This window comes from Rana temporaria, chromosome 13 (genome assembly GCF_905171775.1).
Source record: "Rana temporaria chromosome 13, aRanTem1.1, whole genome shotgun sequence".
Taxonomy (NCBI): domain Eukaryota; kingdom Metazoa; phylum Chordata; class Amphibia; order Anura; family Ranidae; genus Rana; species Rana temporaria.
The window spans coordinates 104,204,437-104,220,324 of NC_053501.1; the positions used below are offsets into that span (position 1 = coordinate 104,204,437).

The 15,888-nt window shown below is 44.5% G+C and overlaps 1 protein-coding gene across 1 annotated transcript; it reads left to right on the forward strand.

The window, feature by feature from the left end:
• Positions 1-1,600: 1,600 nt before the first annotated feature.
• LOC120920474 (olfactory receptor 1020-like) lies at positions 1,601-2,591 on the forward strand. Its single transcript, XM_040332585.1, has one exon. It carries the CDS (start codon positions 1,601-1,603, stop codon positions 2,540-2,542), a length of 942 nt encoding a protein of 313 aa, XP_040188519.1. The 3' UTR covers positions 2,543-2,591.
• The last annotated feature ends 13,297 nt before the right edge of the window (positions 2,592-15,888 follow it).

Consider the following 15,888-nt stretch of genomic DNA (forward strand, 5'->3'; position numbering starts at 1 on the left):
GGGGTTGTTGGTGACAGAGGGGGTTGGAGGCAGGGGGTAAATAATTTGCCCTTATTATATCGAAAATAAGGAAAATATATTTTTTTACCTTAACCACTTCAATACCGGCCCAATGTCATATGACGTCCACAAAGGACCTCTACCGATCCGGGTGGACGTCATATGACGTCCTGGGCTTTGTGGGGGGATATCTGAATGTTGCCTGCAGCTAGAGGCATCATTCAGATATCCTTCTCTTCTGCCGGCGATTCTGCAAAACGTAAGAATGATCATAGCGGCGGTTCCGCCGCTAGATCGTTCTTACAGGCTGTCCCGTGCCATCGGGGGCCCGGAGAACGAATCGTCCGGCGCTGGCAGGAAGCATAGAGATGACTGGTGACCAGATGGTCACCAGTCATCTCTGTGACCGTCGGAGGACCCAGGCACGATGTGATGACGATGTGATGACGTCACGCCCGGGTAAGTAAACAAAGCCGCAATTGCGGCTGCTAAGCAACGGTAAACATGAGATCTGTGAATTTTTTTTCACCGATTTCATGCTTTCCAGCCTGGAGGAGAGATGCGGGGTCTTATTGACCCCGCATCTCTCCATAAAGAGTACCTGTCACACACATTCCTATTACAAGGGATGTTTACATTCCTTGTAATAGGAATAAAAGTGATAATAAAAAAAATTAAATAAAAAAAAAAGTGTAAAAAAAAGAAATAAATACGTAAAAAAAAAAAAGAAATACATTATTTTTTTTTAACGCCCCTGTCCCCAGTAGCTCGCGCGCAGAAGCGAACGCACACGCAAGTCCCGCCGACATATGTAAACGCCGTTTAAACCACATATGTGAGGTATCGCCGCGTGCGTTAGAGTGCCAGCAACAATTCTAGCACTAGATCTCCTCTGTAAATCTAAACTGGTAACCTGTAAAAAATTTCAAAGCGTTGCCTATGGAGATTTTTAAGTACCGAAGTTTGGCGCCATTCCATGAGTGTGCGAAATTTTAAAGCGTGACATGTTAGGTATCTATTTACTCGGTGTAACATCATCTTTCATATTTTACAAAAAAATTGGGCTAACTTTACTGTTTTTTGTTATTTTTTTAATTCATTAAACAATTTCTTTCCAAAAAAAGGCGTTTGAAAAATTATTGCGCAAATACCATGCAAGATAAAACGTTTCAATGACCGTCGTTTTATTCCCTAGGGTGTCTGCTAAAAAAACATATATAATGTTTGGGGGTTCTGCGTAATTTTCTAGCAAACAAATTATGATTTGTACATGTAGGAGAGAAGTGCCAGAATAGGCCCGGTATGGATGTGTGTATAAAAGCCCGGTATGGAAGTGGTTAATATCTACCTTAAATCACATTGCTATTTGCCTAGTGTACGTGTTTGTAGCCTAAATACTGAAATTTGCACCTAAAAATGTAATTTAGTAACTTTTGTGAAATGCCAGTAAAAACGTGGCTGTGCCAGTAAATTTTGGGTGTCGTGCCAGTAAATTCCAATCTGGTAGGTTGGCAACACTGACTGGTATACAAAAATCCACTTTGGCGAATGTACATTGTTACCTTTAATTCTTTGTTTTTATATTTAGCAGGTACATTTTATGGAAGACATAAATGAAACGTCTGTAAAATTCATTCTGATTGGGCTGTCTAGTGACCCTGACCTCCAGGTGGTCTATTTTCTCACTATCCTAGTGGTATATCTGATCACCTTATTGGGAAATCTTCTTCTGATCTCCGTGGTGCAAATTAACCCAAAACTACACACCCCCATGTACTTTTTCTTAAGTAACCTCTCCGTCATTGACCTTTGCTTCTCCTCCTCCATCATTCCCACTCTTTTAATCAACACCCTCTCCAAGGACACAAGTATTTCTCTACATGGCTGTGCAGCCCAGATGTTCTTCTCTTTAGTTCTTGGAGCGACGGAATGTTTCTTGCTTGCTCTGATGGCCTATGACAGGTTTGCAGCCATTTGTAAACCATTGCACTACAACTCCATCATGAACAAAAATCTGTGCAGTGGTTTAGCATTATCAGCATGGAGTGGTGCCGTAGTAAATGCTACAATTCATGTTGTCCTAACCTTTCAATTACCCTTCTGCAGGTCCCACCATGTCAACCACTTCTTTTGTGAAATGCCTCCATTGTTACGTTTGTCCTGTAAAGACACGAGACTCAACGAGTTGGTCGTGTACGTTTCAGCTGCGATCCTTTGTGTATGCGCTTTCCTGTTGATTCTAATCTCATATGTCCGTATTATCACCACAATCTTAAAGATAAGTTCCTCCCAAGGGAGGCGAAAAGCTTTCTCTACCTGTACTTCACATCTAACCGTTGTCACCTTCTTCTACGGGACCATCATGTTTATCTATCTACGACCTCGCTCATCTTTCTCTGAAACAGATAAGGCGGTGTCTATTGTCTATACAGCGATCACGCCCATGCTAAATCCTATCATCTACAGCATACGGAATAAGGATGTTAAGAGTTCCATAGTAAAGTATATCCTTAGGCGATCTAATTTTATAAATAAATGTTGATCTAGGCATCTACATTTAACACAGTCCATTGTAAAATGTAATATAATATCAAGCTGATAGAGAGAACAAGGCAACTAAAGCATTGGCAATAGCCACTAAAATATAGGTCTGGCATTGCCTATTTTGCGTCTTTATTATTATGCCACCCAATTGGTTTATAGCAAATGATGGATTTTCACCAGGGCTGTCTTAATCAAGTTTGGGGGCTAATAATATGCAGTGGTGTATTCAGGCCCGGATTTCCCACAAGGCCACCAAGGCCAGGCCTCGGGGCGGCAGGGCACCATAGGGCGGCAGCGGCATGGAGTCCCCCGATGGCCCAAACATACAGTTAAGGGCGGTAAGTTGCTTTCTAGCAGAACTAAATGTAGTGTGTGGGGAAATCCGCTCGCTCGTTAACAAGTGATTGCGGCGCCAAAATCACTTGTAAAATGTGTGCTGCCATCCGTCCTCCCCTCTCTCTCCCCCCCACATACCTCTCTCTGCTGGCTCTGTCTTCGGGACTCCGTCCTCCCCCCCCCCCCCGGCCGCCGAGTCTGTCTCCCCTCTTTGCCGCTACTGTACACAGTGAGAGGGGTGAGCTGTGCTCTTCCCATCTCAGCTGTGACAGGAGTTCTAGCACAGTGCTAGGATTTCTGTTTTGGAGGTGACAGGGTCAATAAAGAGAACCTGTCACCTCCAATTGCTATCACACAGGGAATTGTTTTCTCCTGTGTGATAGCAATAAAGATAAGTGGAAAAAAATAGATAAAAAAAAATATTAAAAAATAATAATTAAATTATTACAATAAAAAAGTAATTAAAAAGTAAATAATAAGAAAATAATATAAAAAAATAAAGAAAATTATATAAAAATCAAAAAAAGTAAACGACAAGCTACAAAAAAAGTGATAAAAAAGTAAAATATATATATATATTTGAACTAACTGTGCCGCCCGTGCCGCCCCTGCCACCCGGTTGCCATTCTCAATTGATTTGGATGGGTGGTTTGGTTGGCGGGGAGGGGGTGCATTGTGGAACCTGGCCTTGGGGCGGCAGGGAAAGCAAATCCGGCCCTGGGTGTATTTAGGTTTTGTGCTGCCCTAGGCCTGACTAAACTCGTGCACCCCCTAATTTAAATATGACCCACCCCTTTCCAGTCAAGGCCACACCCATTTCTGTTTAAGTCCCACCTTAGACCCGCCCCACTTTTCGAGTGGGGACACTAGTTCTGAGGGCCTGGGGGGGCAATGGATTCCCTTAATTTGCAGGGATTTCCTCTCACTTCCTGTTTGGCTATGGGGCAGGAAGTGAAGGGAAATCTCTGCAATTGGACATGGACGGTAAAAAATAAACTGACAGGGGCAGTGCGGCCGCTTTATGGGGGCGCTGGACTAATTTGCCTCTCACCCCAGTCCGGCCCAGAGGGCAGCCATCACAAATTTTGGGGCCCCTTACACAGCTTTAGGCAAGGCCTCCCTGGAGCACAAAACCCGAGGGGGAGAGGGGAGGTGCTGACTCAAGATAATAAGCGTAAGCGGGGGGCCCTGGAGACCATCGGGCCCCTTACAGGTATAATGCAAAAAAAAAAACAGGAGGGGGGCCGGCCAGGTCTGTAAGGTGCACTGGGGACCATTGGGTCCCTTACATGTGTAATGCAAAAAAATGCCTGTACCCCCCTGATGGCCGCTCTGCCAGCCCATAAGACTGGCAATACACTAACAGTGTAGCACAAGTTGGCGGGGACACTTTCCGTGCTGCCCCCCTGCAAAGTGCTACCCTAGGCCTGGGCCTTGTTGGCCTAGGCCAGGATAAATCTCTGGACTAGGGAGAGTACAACTGAGTGGATCCGTAGTGGAGAAGGATCTGGGGGTTTTAGTTGATCATAAGCTCAATAATGGCATGCAATGCCAAGCTGCGGTTTCCAAAGCGAGCAAAGTCCTTTCTTGTATAAGAGAGGTATGGACTCCAGAGACAGAGATATCATGTTGCCCCCCCTGTACAAATCATTAGTAAGACCTCATCTGGAATATGCAGTTCAGTTTTGGACTCCAGTTCTCAAAAAGGATATCAGGGAGCTGGAGAAAGTGCAGAGAAGGGCAACCAAACTGATAAGAGGCATGGAGGAGCTCAGCTATGAGGAAAGATTAGAGGAACTAAATCTATTTACTCTTGAGAAGAGGAGAATAAGGGGGGATATGATCAGCATCAGGGGCGGACTGACCATTGGGACTCTTGGCACTGTCCGAGGGCCCCATGCCACTAGGGGACCCCCATCAGGGTTGCCAGGCTCAATAAAACCAGGGACAGTATGTAAAAATCAGTTTATTTACATCTGTCCCTGATATGTCTGAAACCGACATGTTTTTGATGTGAAAATCCTGAGATTTTAGCTGCCCTGCCTATGCAATGCCTCCTGGCGTGGTGGCCATCTGTAAGCCCGGGGGCCCCATAATCTTCTATTGCCGGGGGCCCCATGAGTTGTCAGTCCACCCCTGATCAGCATGTTCAAATACATAAGGGGTCCATATAGTGAGTTATTCACTTTACGGTCATCACTGAGGACAAGGGGGCACTCTTTACGTCTAGATAAAAAGAGATTTCACCACCAAATACGGAAAGGATTCTTCACACTAAGAGCTGTGAAAATGTGGAACAGACTCCCTCCAGAGGTGGTTCTGGCCAGCTCAGTAGATTGCATTAAGAAAGGCCTGGATACTTTCCTAAATATATATAATATAACTGAGTACTAAGATTTGTAGGTAAAGTTGATCCAGGGTAAATCCGATTGCCTCTTGAGGGATCGGGAATGAATTTTTTCCCCTGCTGTAGCAAATTGGATCATGCTCTGCTGGTTTTATTTGCCTTCCTCTGGATCAACTGTGGGTATGGAGTTGGGTGTATGGGATTGTATTGTGTTTTTTATTTTTTTGTTTATTTTTTTGTGGTTGAACTGGATGGACTTGTGTCTTTTTTCAACCTGACTAACGATGTAATACTATGTAATGAGAGGGCACACCTGGGCACTGCCCAGGGGCCCCAGCTGCTTGAGGGGCCCCTTCACTTTCCCCAAACCAGCTGGTCCTTAATCCAACGCTGTCCCAAATAGGGGGCCCAATGATGGCACTGAGAGTTAAGGATACACAGGGGAGGCAGGCTGGCAGCAGTTCGCTGTCCAGAACGATACCTATTATTTCACAGCCAGCAAGGAGGGGCAGGGCAGGAGCGCCAGTGATGCACCTTGAAAGCTCGGGACTCGAAGGCTGCAGGGTAGGAGCTGGAGTGAGAGCTGCTGATTCAGCAGCACTGAGAGCCCACCTACAGAAGTAGCATTGTGGATGGTGTCATGGTGAGCCCAGGTGTGCGGCACTGTTTGCACCGAAAGGCTTGAAATGCCCAGAGGGATGCTCCCTCCTCCGCTTGCTTGATTGGTATAGGTGAGTGCAATGCTTGGGGTAGCTTGGGTGACTTTAGTGCTAGAGGCAACCGTATAAGGGATGTAGAGAGGCCACAGTATAGGGTATCAGGGATGTAGTGGGGTTAGGGTGACCACATTTCCAAACTGCCATTCAGGGACACCTGACACCCCATACTTAGTGACAGCGGCGTACTTTGTACTTTACTTACTCTTGCAAGTTCATCAAAATCACCCTGTTTAGTGTCCCCTCGGGTCTCTCTGTCTCCTTCATCAATGTCCTCTCAGTTCCCTGTGTGTCACCTTTATTAGCGTCCCCTCTGTTCCCTATGTCACCTTCATTACTGTTCTCTCAGTTGTTCCCCCGTGTTACCTTCATATCCCCTCACTTGTCAGCTTCTTTACTGTGTCACCTTTGTCTTCATTACTGTCCCCCAATTGTTTCACCTTCCTCTTCCTTACTGTCCCCCACATGTGTCACCTTCTTTGTTACTGCGCCCCACTTGTGTCACCTTCTTCTTCATTACTGTCCCCCAATTGTGTCACCTTCCTCTTCCTTACTGTCCCCCACTTGTGTCACCTTCTTCACTAAATACCCTCAAAAAATATATAGAAATATTTTTTTTCCTCAGTTTAGGCCGATACGTATTCTTCTACATAATTTTGGTAAAAAAAAATCGTCAACGCGTTTTGCTGTTTTGCTTTGTCAGGACACAGTCAGGGACGTTTAGAGAAACAGGTCTCACTATCTCTAGATTCTAATAAAAAACATACATCAATTTATTTACAATGGTGCATTTTGACCATTTTAACATACATTGCCATAAATCTCTGTAAAAGTGAATTTTGTTGGAAACTGTACCAAGCCGTAGCAAGCATAATTGGATTATTTACAGCGAGCCACGTCGCACGACCGCACAATTTTCAGTTAAAGCGGCGCAGTGCCGAATCGCAAAAAGTGGCCTGGTCTTTGGCCAGCAAAATGGTCCGGGGCTGAAGTGGTTAATAAAGTATAAAATTAAATATTGTTAAGAAATCGAAAGGACGTCATTTTGGAAACTGTAATCTTTTATTTGAAGAAGAGTGAATAATAATAATGAAGACTGCCATACCATAATAAAGGTTAAAAAAAATAAAAACAGAAAAAAATATAAAGTATTACATAATTTGATATGCAATACTAATTAAGAAAGGAATGCAGACACATATTCACACAAGGCCAGAGATCGTCCACTTGGGAGATGTGAAAATAAAACCCCTGCCAACTGAGGGACCAAAATGTGCTTCTTACCATATATATAAGAATACAATTCTCCTGGTTTCTCTCTATCTACAGAATTTACCTCAAATTTACGCAAATTTACGCATCCTCTATGAGCATAAAACATGAGCATAACTTTTTCTGGATGCTAAAAGACGGTAAGAGAGTCATTGAAAGGTTTAATAAGAAGCAAAATAATCATATCATTTTTATAATTTTTATAAAAAACAAATTATGGAAAAGGTGGATAAAATATATATATATTTCTTCTTTTTGTTGGCCTATATTGGTGCTACTACCTAGAAAGGAGGTAAGGCACACAACTATTTAATAAAAGAAAAAAAAAAATGTTTTATATATTTTACATTGACATTTCTTTCACCTCATTTGCATATATATTTATTGAATTTACTTTTTCACCATCAAAAGGTTCATCATAATCACAAAACATATTCATGCATTTACCCAACCATCATACTTTTCCTTTTTCAGTTGAAAGGATGGGCTCAGTAAAATTAAAGCATATCTATAGCAGAGTAGGGGAGGGTTAAAGCCTCTGTCAATTAGGGAGATTTTCCTTCCACTTCCTGTTATGTAGACTCAACATACACTATGGGCCAGATCCACATACATGTAGAAATGGCACAGCGTATCAGAGATACACTACGCCGTCGTACCTTACCTGGCGTTGTTTCGAATCCTCAGCGAGTTCGCGCCGTAAGTTACGGCGGCGTAGTGTATTTCTGGCGGCAGATTTCAAATTGGGCGGGTTGGGGGCGGGTTTCATTTAAATGAATCGCGTCCCCGTGCCGAATGAAATGCGCATGCGTCGTCGAAAAATTTCCCGCCGTGCATTGCGCTAATTGACATCGCTAGGACGTCATTTTTTTAACTTAGACGTGAGTTACGTCCATCCCTATTCACGGATGACTTACGCAAAAAAAAATTCAAATTTCGACGCGGGAACGACGGCCATACTTAACATGGCAAGTCTATGTATACGCCGCAAAATACCAGCTTTAACTATACGCCGGAAAAAGCCGACTACAGACGACGTTAGAAAATGCGACGGACGCGCGTACGTTCGTGGATCGTCGTAAATCGCTAATTTGCATACCCGACACGGAAAACGCCACCCAGCGGACACCGAAGTATTGCATCTTAGATCCGAAGGCGTACACCTGTCGGATCTAACCCAGAAGCCGTCGTATCTTGTTTTGAGGATTCAAAACAACGATACGACGCGGGAAATTTGAAAGTACACCGGCGTATTAGTAGATACGCCGGCGTACTTCGTCTGTGAATCTAGCCCTATACAGGTCATTCTCAAAAAATTATCATATTGTGATAAAGTTCATTATTTTCTGTAATGTACTGATAAACATTAGACTTTCATATATTTTAGATTCATTACACACAACTGAAGTAGTTCAAGCCTTTTATTGTTTTAATATTGATGATTTTGGCATACAGCTCATGAAAACCCAAAATTACTATCTCAAAAATTAGCATATCATGAAAAGGTTCTCTAAACAAGCTCTTAACCTAATCATCTGAATCAACTAATTAACTCTAAACACCTGCAAAAGATTCCTGAGGCTTTTAAAAACTCCCAGCCTGGTTCATTACTCCAAACCGCAATCATGGGTAAGACTGCCGACCTGACTGCTGTCCAGAAGGCCATCATTGACACCCTCGAGCAAGAGGGTAAGACACAGAAAGAAATTTCTGAACGAATAGGCTGTTCCCAGAGTGCTGTATCAGGCACCTCAGTGGGAAGTCTGTGGGAAGGAAAAAGTGTGGCAGAAAACGCTGCACAACGAGAAGAGGTGACCGGACCCTGAGGAAGATTGTGGAGAAGGACCGATTCCAGACCTTGGGGGACCTGCGGAAGCAGTGGACTGAGTCTGGAGTAGAAACATCCAGAGCCACCGTGTACAGGCGTGTGCAGGAAATGGGCTACAGGTGCCACATTCCCCAGGTCAAGCCACTTTTGAACCAGAAACAGCGGCAGAAGCGCCTGACCTGGGCTACAGAAAAGCAACACTGGACTGTTGCTCAGTGGTCCAAAGTACTTTTTTCGGATGAAAGCAAATTTTGCATGTCATTCGGTAATCAAGGTGCCAGAGTCTGGAGGAAGACTGGGGAGAGGGAAATGCCAAAATGCCTGAAGTCCAGTGTCAAGTACCCACAGTCAGTGATGTCAGCTGCTGGTGTTGGTCCACTGTGTTTCAGCAAGGGCAGGGTGAATGCAGCTAGCTATCAGGAGATTTTGGAGCACTTCATGCTTCCATCTGCTGAAAAGCTTTATGGAGATGAAGATTTCATTTTTCAGCACGACCTGGCACCTGCTCATAGTGCCAAAACCACTGGTAAATGGTTTACTGACCATGGTATTACTGTGCTCAATTGGCCTGCCAACTCTCCTGACCTGAACCCCATAGAGAATCTGTGGGATATTGGGAAGAGAAAGTTGAGAGACGCAAGACCCAGCACTCTGGATGAGCTTAAGGCCGCTACCGAAGCATCCTGGGCAGGGCTCGAGTCCTGCGGGAACGCATGGGAACGGCGTCCCTGCACTTTTTTCACAGCAGGAACGCCGTTCCCTTTGTAGTTTTGTTTTCCTGTAAATCAAAAAAAAGGGCTTACTAAAATCACCCCTCTTCCTACTTGCTTAGGGGCCTACAATTACATTTTACTGGGCCCCATCGGGTAACCAGAGGGGCCCAGGAGGTGGGAGCATTGAAGGGACTTTTTTCTCAATTTCGGGTGCAGGTACATCAACCTGCACAGCGGCTGCTCTCTTCCTTCCCCAGCCCCTGGCGGAGTGATCTGTATCTGCTCCTCTCTCAGGTGCTGCGACTGATGTTTGCAGTGGACAGGCTGGGACCCGGAGGGAGCAGTAAAACAAATCCTGGCGGCAGCTAGCACACAGTGAGTCCGATGGCATGATGTCATACATGTATTTTTAAATAGGATCCTCGCTGTGCTTTTTGATATTTACCACTCAGTTCTGTCTCATGCTGGTGGGTGCTCTTAAGTTATGGTTGTACTGTGTGTCAGTGGTGGAATTATAGAGGTCGCTATGGCGACTGAGCCCCTTGCTGTATACTTTGATACGAGGAGCAGCTACTCCGATCCTCAGCCAAACTTTACTAGGCACTGTGCACTGCAGGGAGCTGGTCGCACGGAATAGACCTAAAGTGATAGCAGTGCTGTGCTCTTTATCTCCCCCTACAGTGCAGTACCTAGCAGGAAGAGGTAAAGTAAAGGTCTTTCGTTTTTTATAAGACTATCTATCTACTGTGTGTTTATAAGTGTGTGTGTGTGTGTGTGTGCATGTATGTATGTGTATATATGCATGTGAGTGTGCATGTATGTGTTTGATGGGGCACAGTGGCTGCGTTTTGTTGGGGCACTGTGGCTGCGTTTTGATGGGGCACAGTGGCTGCGTTTTGATGGGGCACAGTGGCTGCGTTTTGTTGGGGCACAGTGGCTGCGTTTTGATGGGGCACAGTGGCTGCGTTTTTATGGGCAAAATGGCTGCGTTTGATGGGCATAAATGTATGTATGTTTCGTGTATGTATGTTTTTTTGCTTGTTCATAGTACCAGCAAAAAAAATGCTGTTCCTCTGAAAAGCAATCCATGCTCAGATTGCATTTCAGAGGCATTTGACAGGCGGTAAAGAGGCAATATGTTGCCGCCTGATCGCCTGTTTTAACCCCTTATATGCATTATCACTATGCTGCAACTGCATGCAATGCACACAGTTGCAAGGTGGTTGCATTGCATCCCCATTCCCCTAGGGGTATACTTCAAGGGTGCCCTGACTGAAAAAAGAATGAGAAACACTGGCATAGAAGAACGATCTCTCCATTTTCCTCCTGCCGAAGCTGAATGCCTGCGGGAGGGAGAGGAGGAGAAGCGGGGGAATGCAGAAATCGGTTCCTTTATATGGGCCCTGTTGTTCCACAACCAGGGGTCAGGGGGGCCCTTGGATTCATCAGGTAGTGTGCGGGTATTCCGTCACTTCCTCGATGCCGCAATGTCTCCTGGGAGCTTTTGTCATTGTTCCCAAGAGACATTGCGGAGGCCTGCCACGAGTTATCGTGGGATTTAGAAAGAACTTTCTTAAAGTTGCACTAGATTTCCTGTGAAATATATATGCATATGAGCGTATAATTTTTTTTTTTTTTTGTGGGGGAGTGGATCTTGGGTGGGAGTTCCCACATTATTTTCCCCAGGACTTGACCCCTGATCCTGGGCCTCCATAACACATCAGCAGTGCCACAGGCTGATTGCCTCCATGCCACACCGCATTGAAGCAGTCATTTCTGCAAAAGGATTCCCGACCAAGTATTGAGTGCATAACTGAACATAATTATTTATAGGGTTGACTTTTTTTTTATTAAAAACACTTTTCTTTTATTGGTCGGATGAAATATGCTAATTTTTTTAGATAGGAATTTGGGGTTTTCATGAGCTGTATGCCAAAATCATCAATATTAAAACAATAAAAAGGCTTGAACTACTTCAGTTGTGTGTAATGAATCTAAAATATATGAAAGTCTAATGTTTATCAGTACATTACAGAAAAAAATGAACTTTATCACAATATGCAAATTTTTGGAGAATGACCTGTATTAGCAAAGAAAATGTATTACAACCCATGGATGAAGAGTGCTGCACACCCCTGATAGTACTTGAAAAAAGAGAAAATTACCCCTAGGGGCTTTGAGTTGCAGCACATTATAAAGAATATACAAGTTGGTAAAAAAGTAGAAATTTTATTTGATATAATATTTAAAAAGAGAACCCCAAATGGAAGACTCAGGATATGAGCTTGACAGAAAAAAAAAAATCAATCAAGGAAAAAAAATCACACAATAAATATCGAATACAGATTAAACAATACTGTGTACATGTCAACACTATGGGCGGAAAAACTCCTACGCGTTTCGACCTTAATAGTAGCGGTCTTCTTCAGGGAGCAATAATTTAAATGCTGCCATAGATTCTATAAAGAAAATACATACAAATAGGTAAATCATGTAACAAAAAATACAAGGAGGACCCATCTACCCCAAACATAAGTATTGATAAAGGGGTGTAGGTACTCCTCCTGCATGGATATAATAGACAATGATGTAACCAAAAGATGCCACTTACCAAGACACATGTCGAAGAGCAGACCGGGACCAGGCACCGAGCCACACCATCAAAATACAACTCTGGACTGGGGTACCGGCGGGGAGGGGGGAGACAAAGAACATCCTGGGTCAGTTGGAAAAGACTCCAAAGGGAGGCATAAGATAGAGAGACACCCCCTAGGCCTACGAGAGGTCACAACCTGCGTGTCGAGGCCACACCACCAGGTGGGGGGGGGGGGGAAGAGGCAGGAACAAAGGCAGGGGGAGGGGCACCGGTGGAACAACACTAGATTACCAAAAGTATTGGGACACCTGCTTTTACACGCACATGGACTTTAAAGTGGATGTAAACCCGAAAAATTGTGTTTATTTTTTGATGTCACAATGTACAGTATAAGATTTCCTATCATATGTGCCCAGTCTTGCCACTCAGAGTTAATCCAGCTCTGAGCAATCCTCTTTTATTGTTCAGTGAAATAAAACAGACTTACAGAGAAAAACCTTAGTCCGTTCCACCCCCTTGCTGTGAGTGACAGGTTATTTACATATCTCATGCACTAGCCTGGAGACAGGCATTATTTTTTAATTCCCACCCCCACTCCTTTTCTGAAGTCATGTGGTTACTTTTCTGGATTTTGACTGGATGTTAGTGATCATAGCAGAATTTAGTGTAAGAATTACACATGCGAAAATGCATGTTGACAAGGGGAGTGTAGAGGAGGGCCGGGAGTCTACTGACATCACGACTCCACCCACCGAGCTCCAGACAACAGACCCACCCACAGAATCTGCAGTTTTTCAGTTCTTATAACAGACAGAGGGGAGACATTTGACAGGTGAGGATACATGCAGGAGACATCTATATCCTTATAGATCAGCACTATGGCAGAAGTTTAGAAAGGATGAGAGTGGCTTTACATCCACTTTAATGGCATCCCAGTCTTAGTCCATAGGGTTCAATATTGAGTTGGCCCACCCTTTGCAGCTATAACAGCTTCAATTCTTCTGGGAAGGCCATCCACAAGGTTTAGGAGTGTGTCTATGGAAATGTTTGACCATTCTTCCAGATGCACATTTGTGAGGTCAGGCACTGATGTGGACAAGCAAAGATAAAAAGCAAAGGGCGCACCAGCCTTGTGCATTATCCCAAGATAATTTATTAATTAAAAAAAAGTCTGTAAAATACTACTCACAAACATGTAATAAATAAAAAGCTTGTGAAGGCCACTTGGATGTGGCAATCAATCATAGAGATGACAGTCTCCAGAAAGAAGTGAGGAGGACCTTAGAACCACTGCTGGCTGACGCGTTTCGAAGTAGTGCCTTCTTACTCATAGCCTGATGTGGACGAAACGGCCTGTCTCACAGTATCTGCTCTAATTCATCCCAAAGGTGTTATATTGAGTTGAGGTCAGGACTCAAGTCAAGTTCCTCCACCCCAAACTCGCTCATCCATAAAAAATAAAAAACTCATAGGTGGTCAAATACCCCCAAAAGAAAGCTCTGATTGTTTGAAAATGTGATATCAATTTTATTTGGGTACAGTGTTGCATGTCCCAGCAGATGCCAGTTAAAGTAGCACAGTGCTCAATAGGAAAAAATTCCCTGGCTGTGAAGGGGGTTAAACCTTTCAGAGGTCACGTAGTTAAGGAAAATAACTTACTGTATATACTCGAGTATAAGCTGAGTTTTTCAGAACTTTTGCTGTGAGGCATGCAGATGGGCACAGAGAGGCTGCAAATGGGCACAGTGAGGCTGCAGATTGAGGCTGCAGTTGGGCAGAGTGAGGCACAGTGAGGCTGCAAATGGGCACAGTGAGGCTGCAAATGGGCACAGTGAAGCTGCACATTGAGGCTGAAGTTGGGCAGAGTGAGGCACAGTGAGGCTGCAAATGGGCACAGTGAGGTTGCAAATGGGCACAGTGAGGCTGAAAATGGGCACAGTGAAGCTGAAAATGGACACAATTAGCTAGATTCAGGTAGGGGCGCGCAACTATAAGGCGGCGTAGCATATCGTATTTACGCTACGCCGCCTTAAGTCAGAGAGGCAAGTACTGTATTCACAAAGTACTTGCCTCCTAACTTACGGCGGCGTATCGTAAATGCGGCAGGCGTAAGCGCGCCTAATTCAAAATAGGCTGAAGGGGCGTGTTTTATGGTAATTTGGGTTGACCTGACGTGATTGACGTTTTTTTGGAACGGCGCATGCGCCGTCCACCTACATATCCCAGTGTGCATTGCGGCTAAGTACGCTGCACGGTCCTATTGTTTTTGACGTGGACGTAAATAACGTAAATTACTATTCACGGACGACTTACGCAAACGACGTAACATTTTCAAATTTCGGCGCGGGAACGACGGCCATACTTAACATTACTATTCCAGCTATTTGATGGAATAACTTTAGGCCTGATAATGCGTTACGTAAACAGCGTATCTGTACTGCGTCCCCCGGGCGTACGTTCGTGAATAGGCGTATCTAGTGATTTACATATTCTACGCCGACCGCAATGGAAGCGCCACCTCGCGGCCAGCCTAAATATTGCAACCTAAGATACGACGGCGCAAGCCATCGTATCTTAGATAGGTTTAAGTGTATCTCAGTTTGAGAATACACTTAAACTTAGGTCGGTGCAGATTCCGAGTTAGGTCCGCGTATCTACTGATACACCGGCCTAACTCTCTGTGAATCAACCTAAATGAGGCTGCAGATGGGCAGAGTGAGGCACAGTGAGGCTGGAATTGGGAACAGTGAGGCTGCAGATGGGCATTGTTGACCCTCTTTTCCACTTACAGTAGCTGCTGAATTTCTAGGTTTATACTCAAGTCAATGGGGCAGATCCACAGCCAGCCGGTGTAACTTAAATATTCGGATTTAAGTTACTTCGCCGGAAAATTTCTACCTAAGTGCCCGATCCACAAAGCACTTACCTAGAAATTTTCGGCTGTGTAACTTAAATCTGGCCGGCGCAAGGCGTTCCTAATTTAATGGGGCGAGTCCCATTTAAATTAGGCGCGCTCCCGCACCGGCCGTACTGTGCATGCTCACGACGTCATGTTCCCGACGTGCTTTGCGCGGTTTTATGTTGCGCCGGGTTATGAGAATCGCGATGGGCGTAAAAAAAACAATATGAGTTGCGACAGGAAAAAAATAAATAAAAAAAAAAAAGACTGCGACGCGGGATAGAAGGGTCTACTTTTACAAGGCCTAAACAGTTTAGGCCTTGTAAAAGCAGCCCTAATATTGCGACGGCAAACTAATACTTACTGAGAAAAAACGAAGCGTAAAAGCTTTGTGGATCTCCGTAAGTGCTAATTTGCATACCCAAAGCGGCATTTCGGCGAGAAATGCCCCCAGCGGCGGCTGCGGTACTGCCTCCTAAGATCCGACAGTGTAACTCCCTTACACATGTCGGATCTTCTGCCTATCTATGTGAAACTGATTCTGTGGATCAGTTCCATAAATAGAAACAGGGATACGACGGCGTATCAGTAGATACGCCGGCGTATCCCTTTTGAGGATCAGGCCCAATATGTTTTC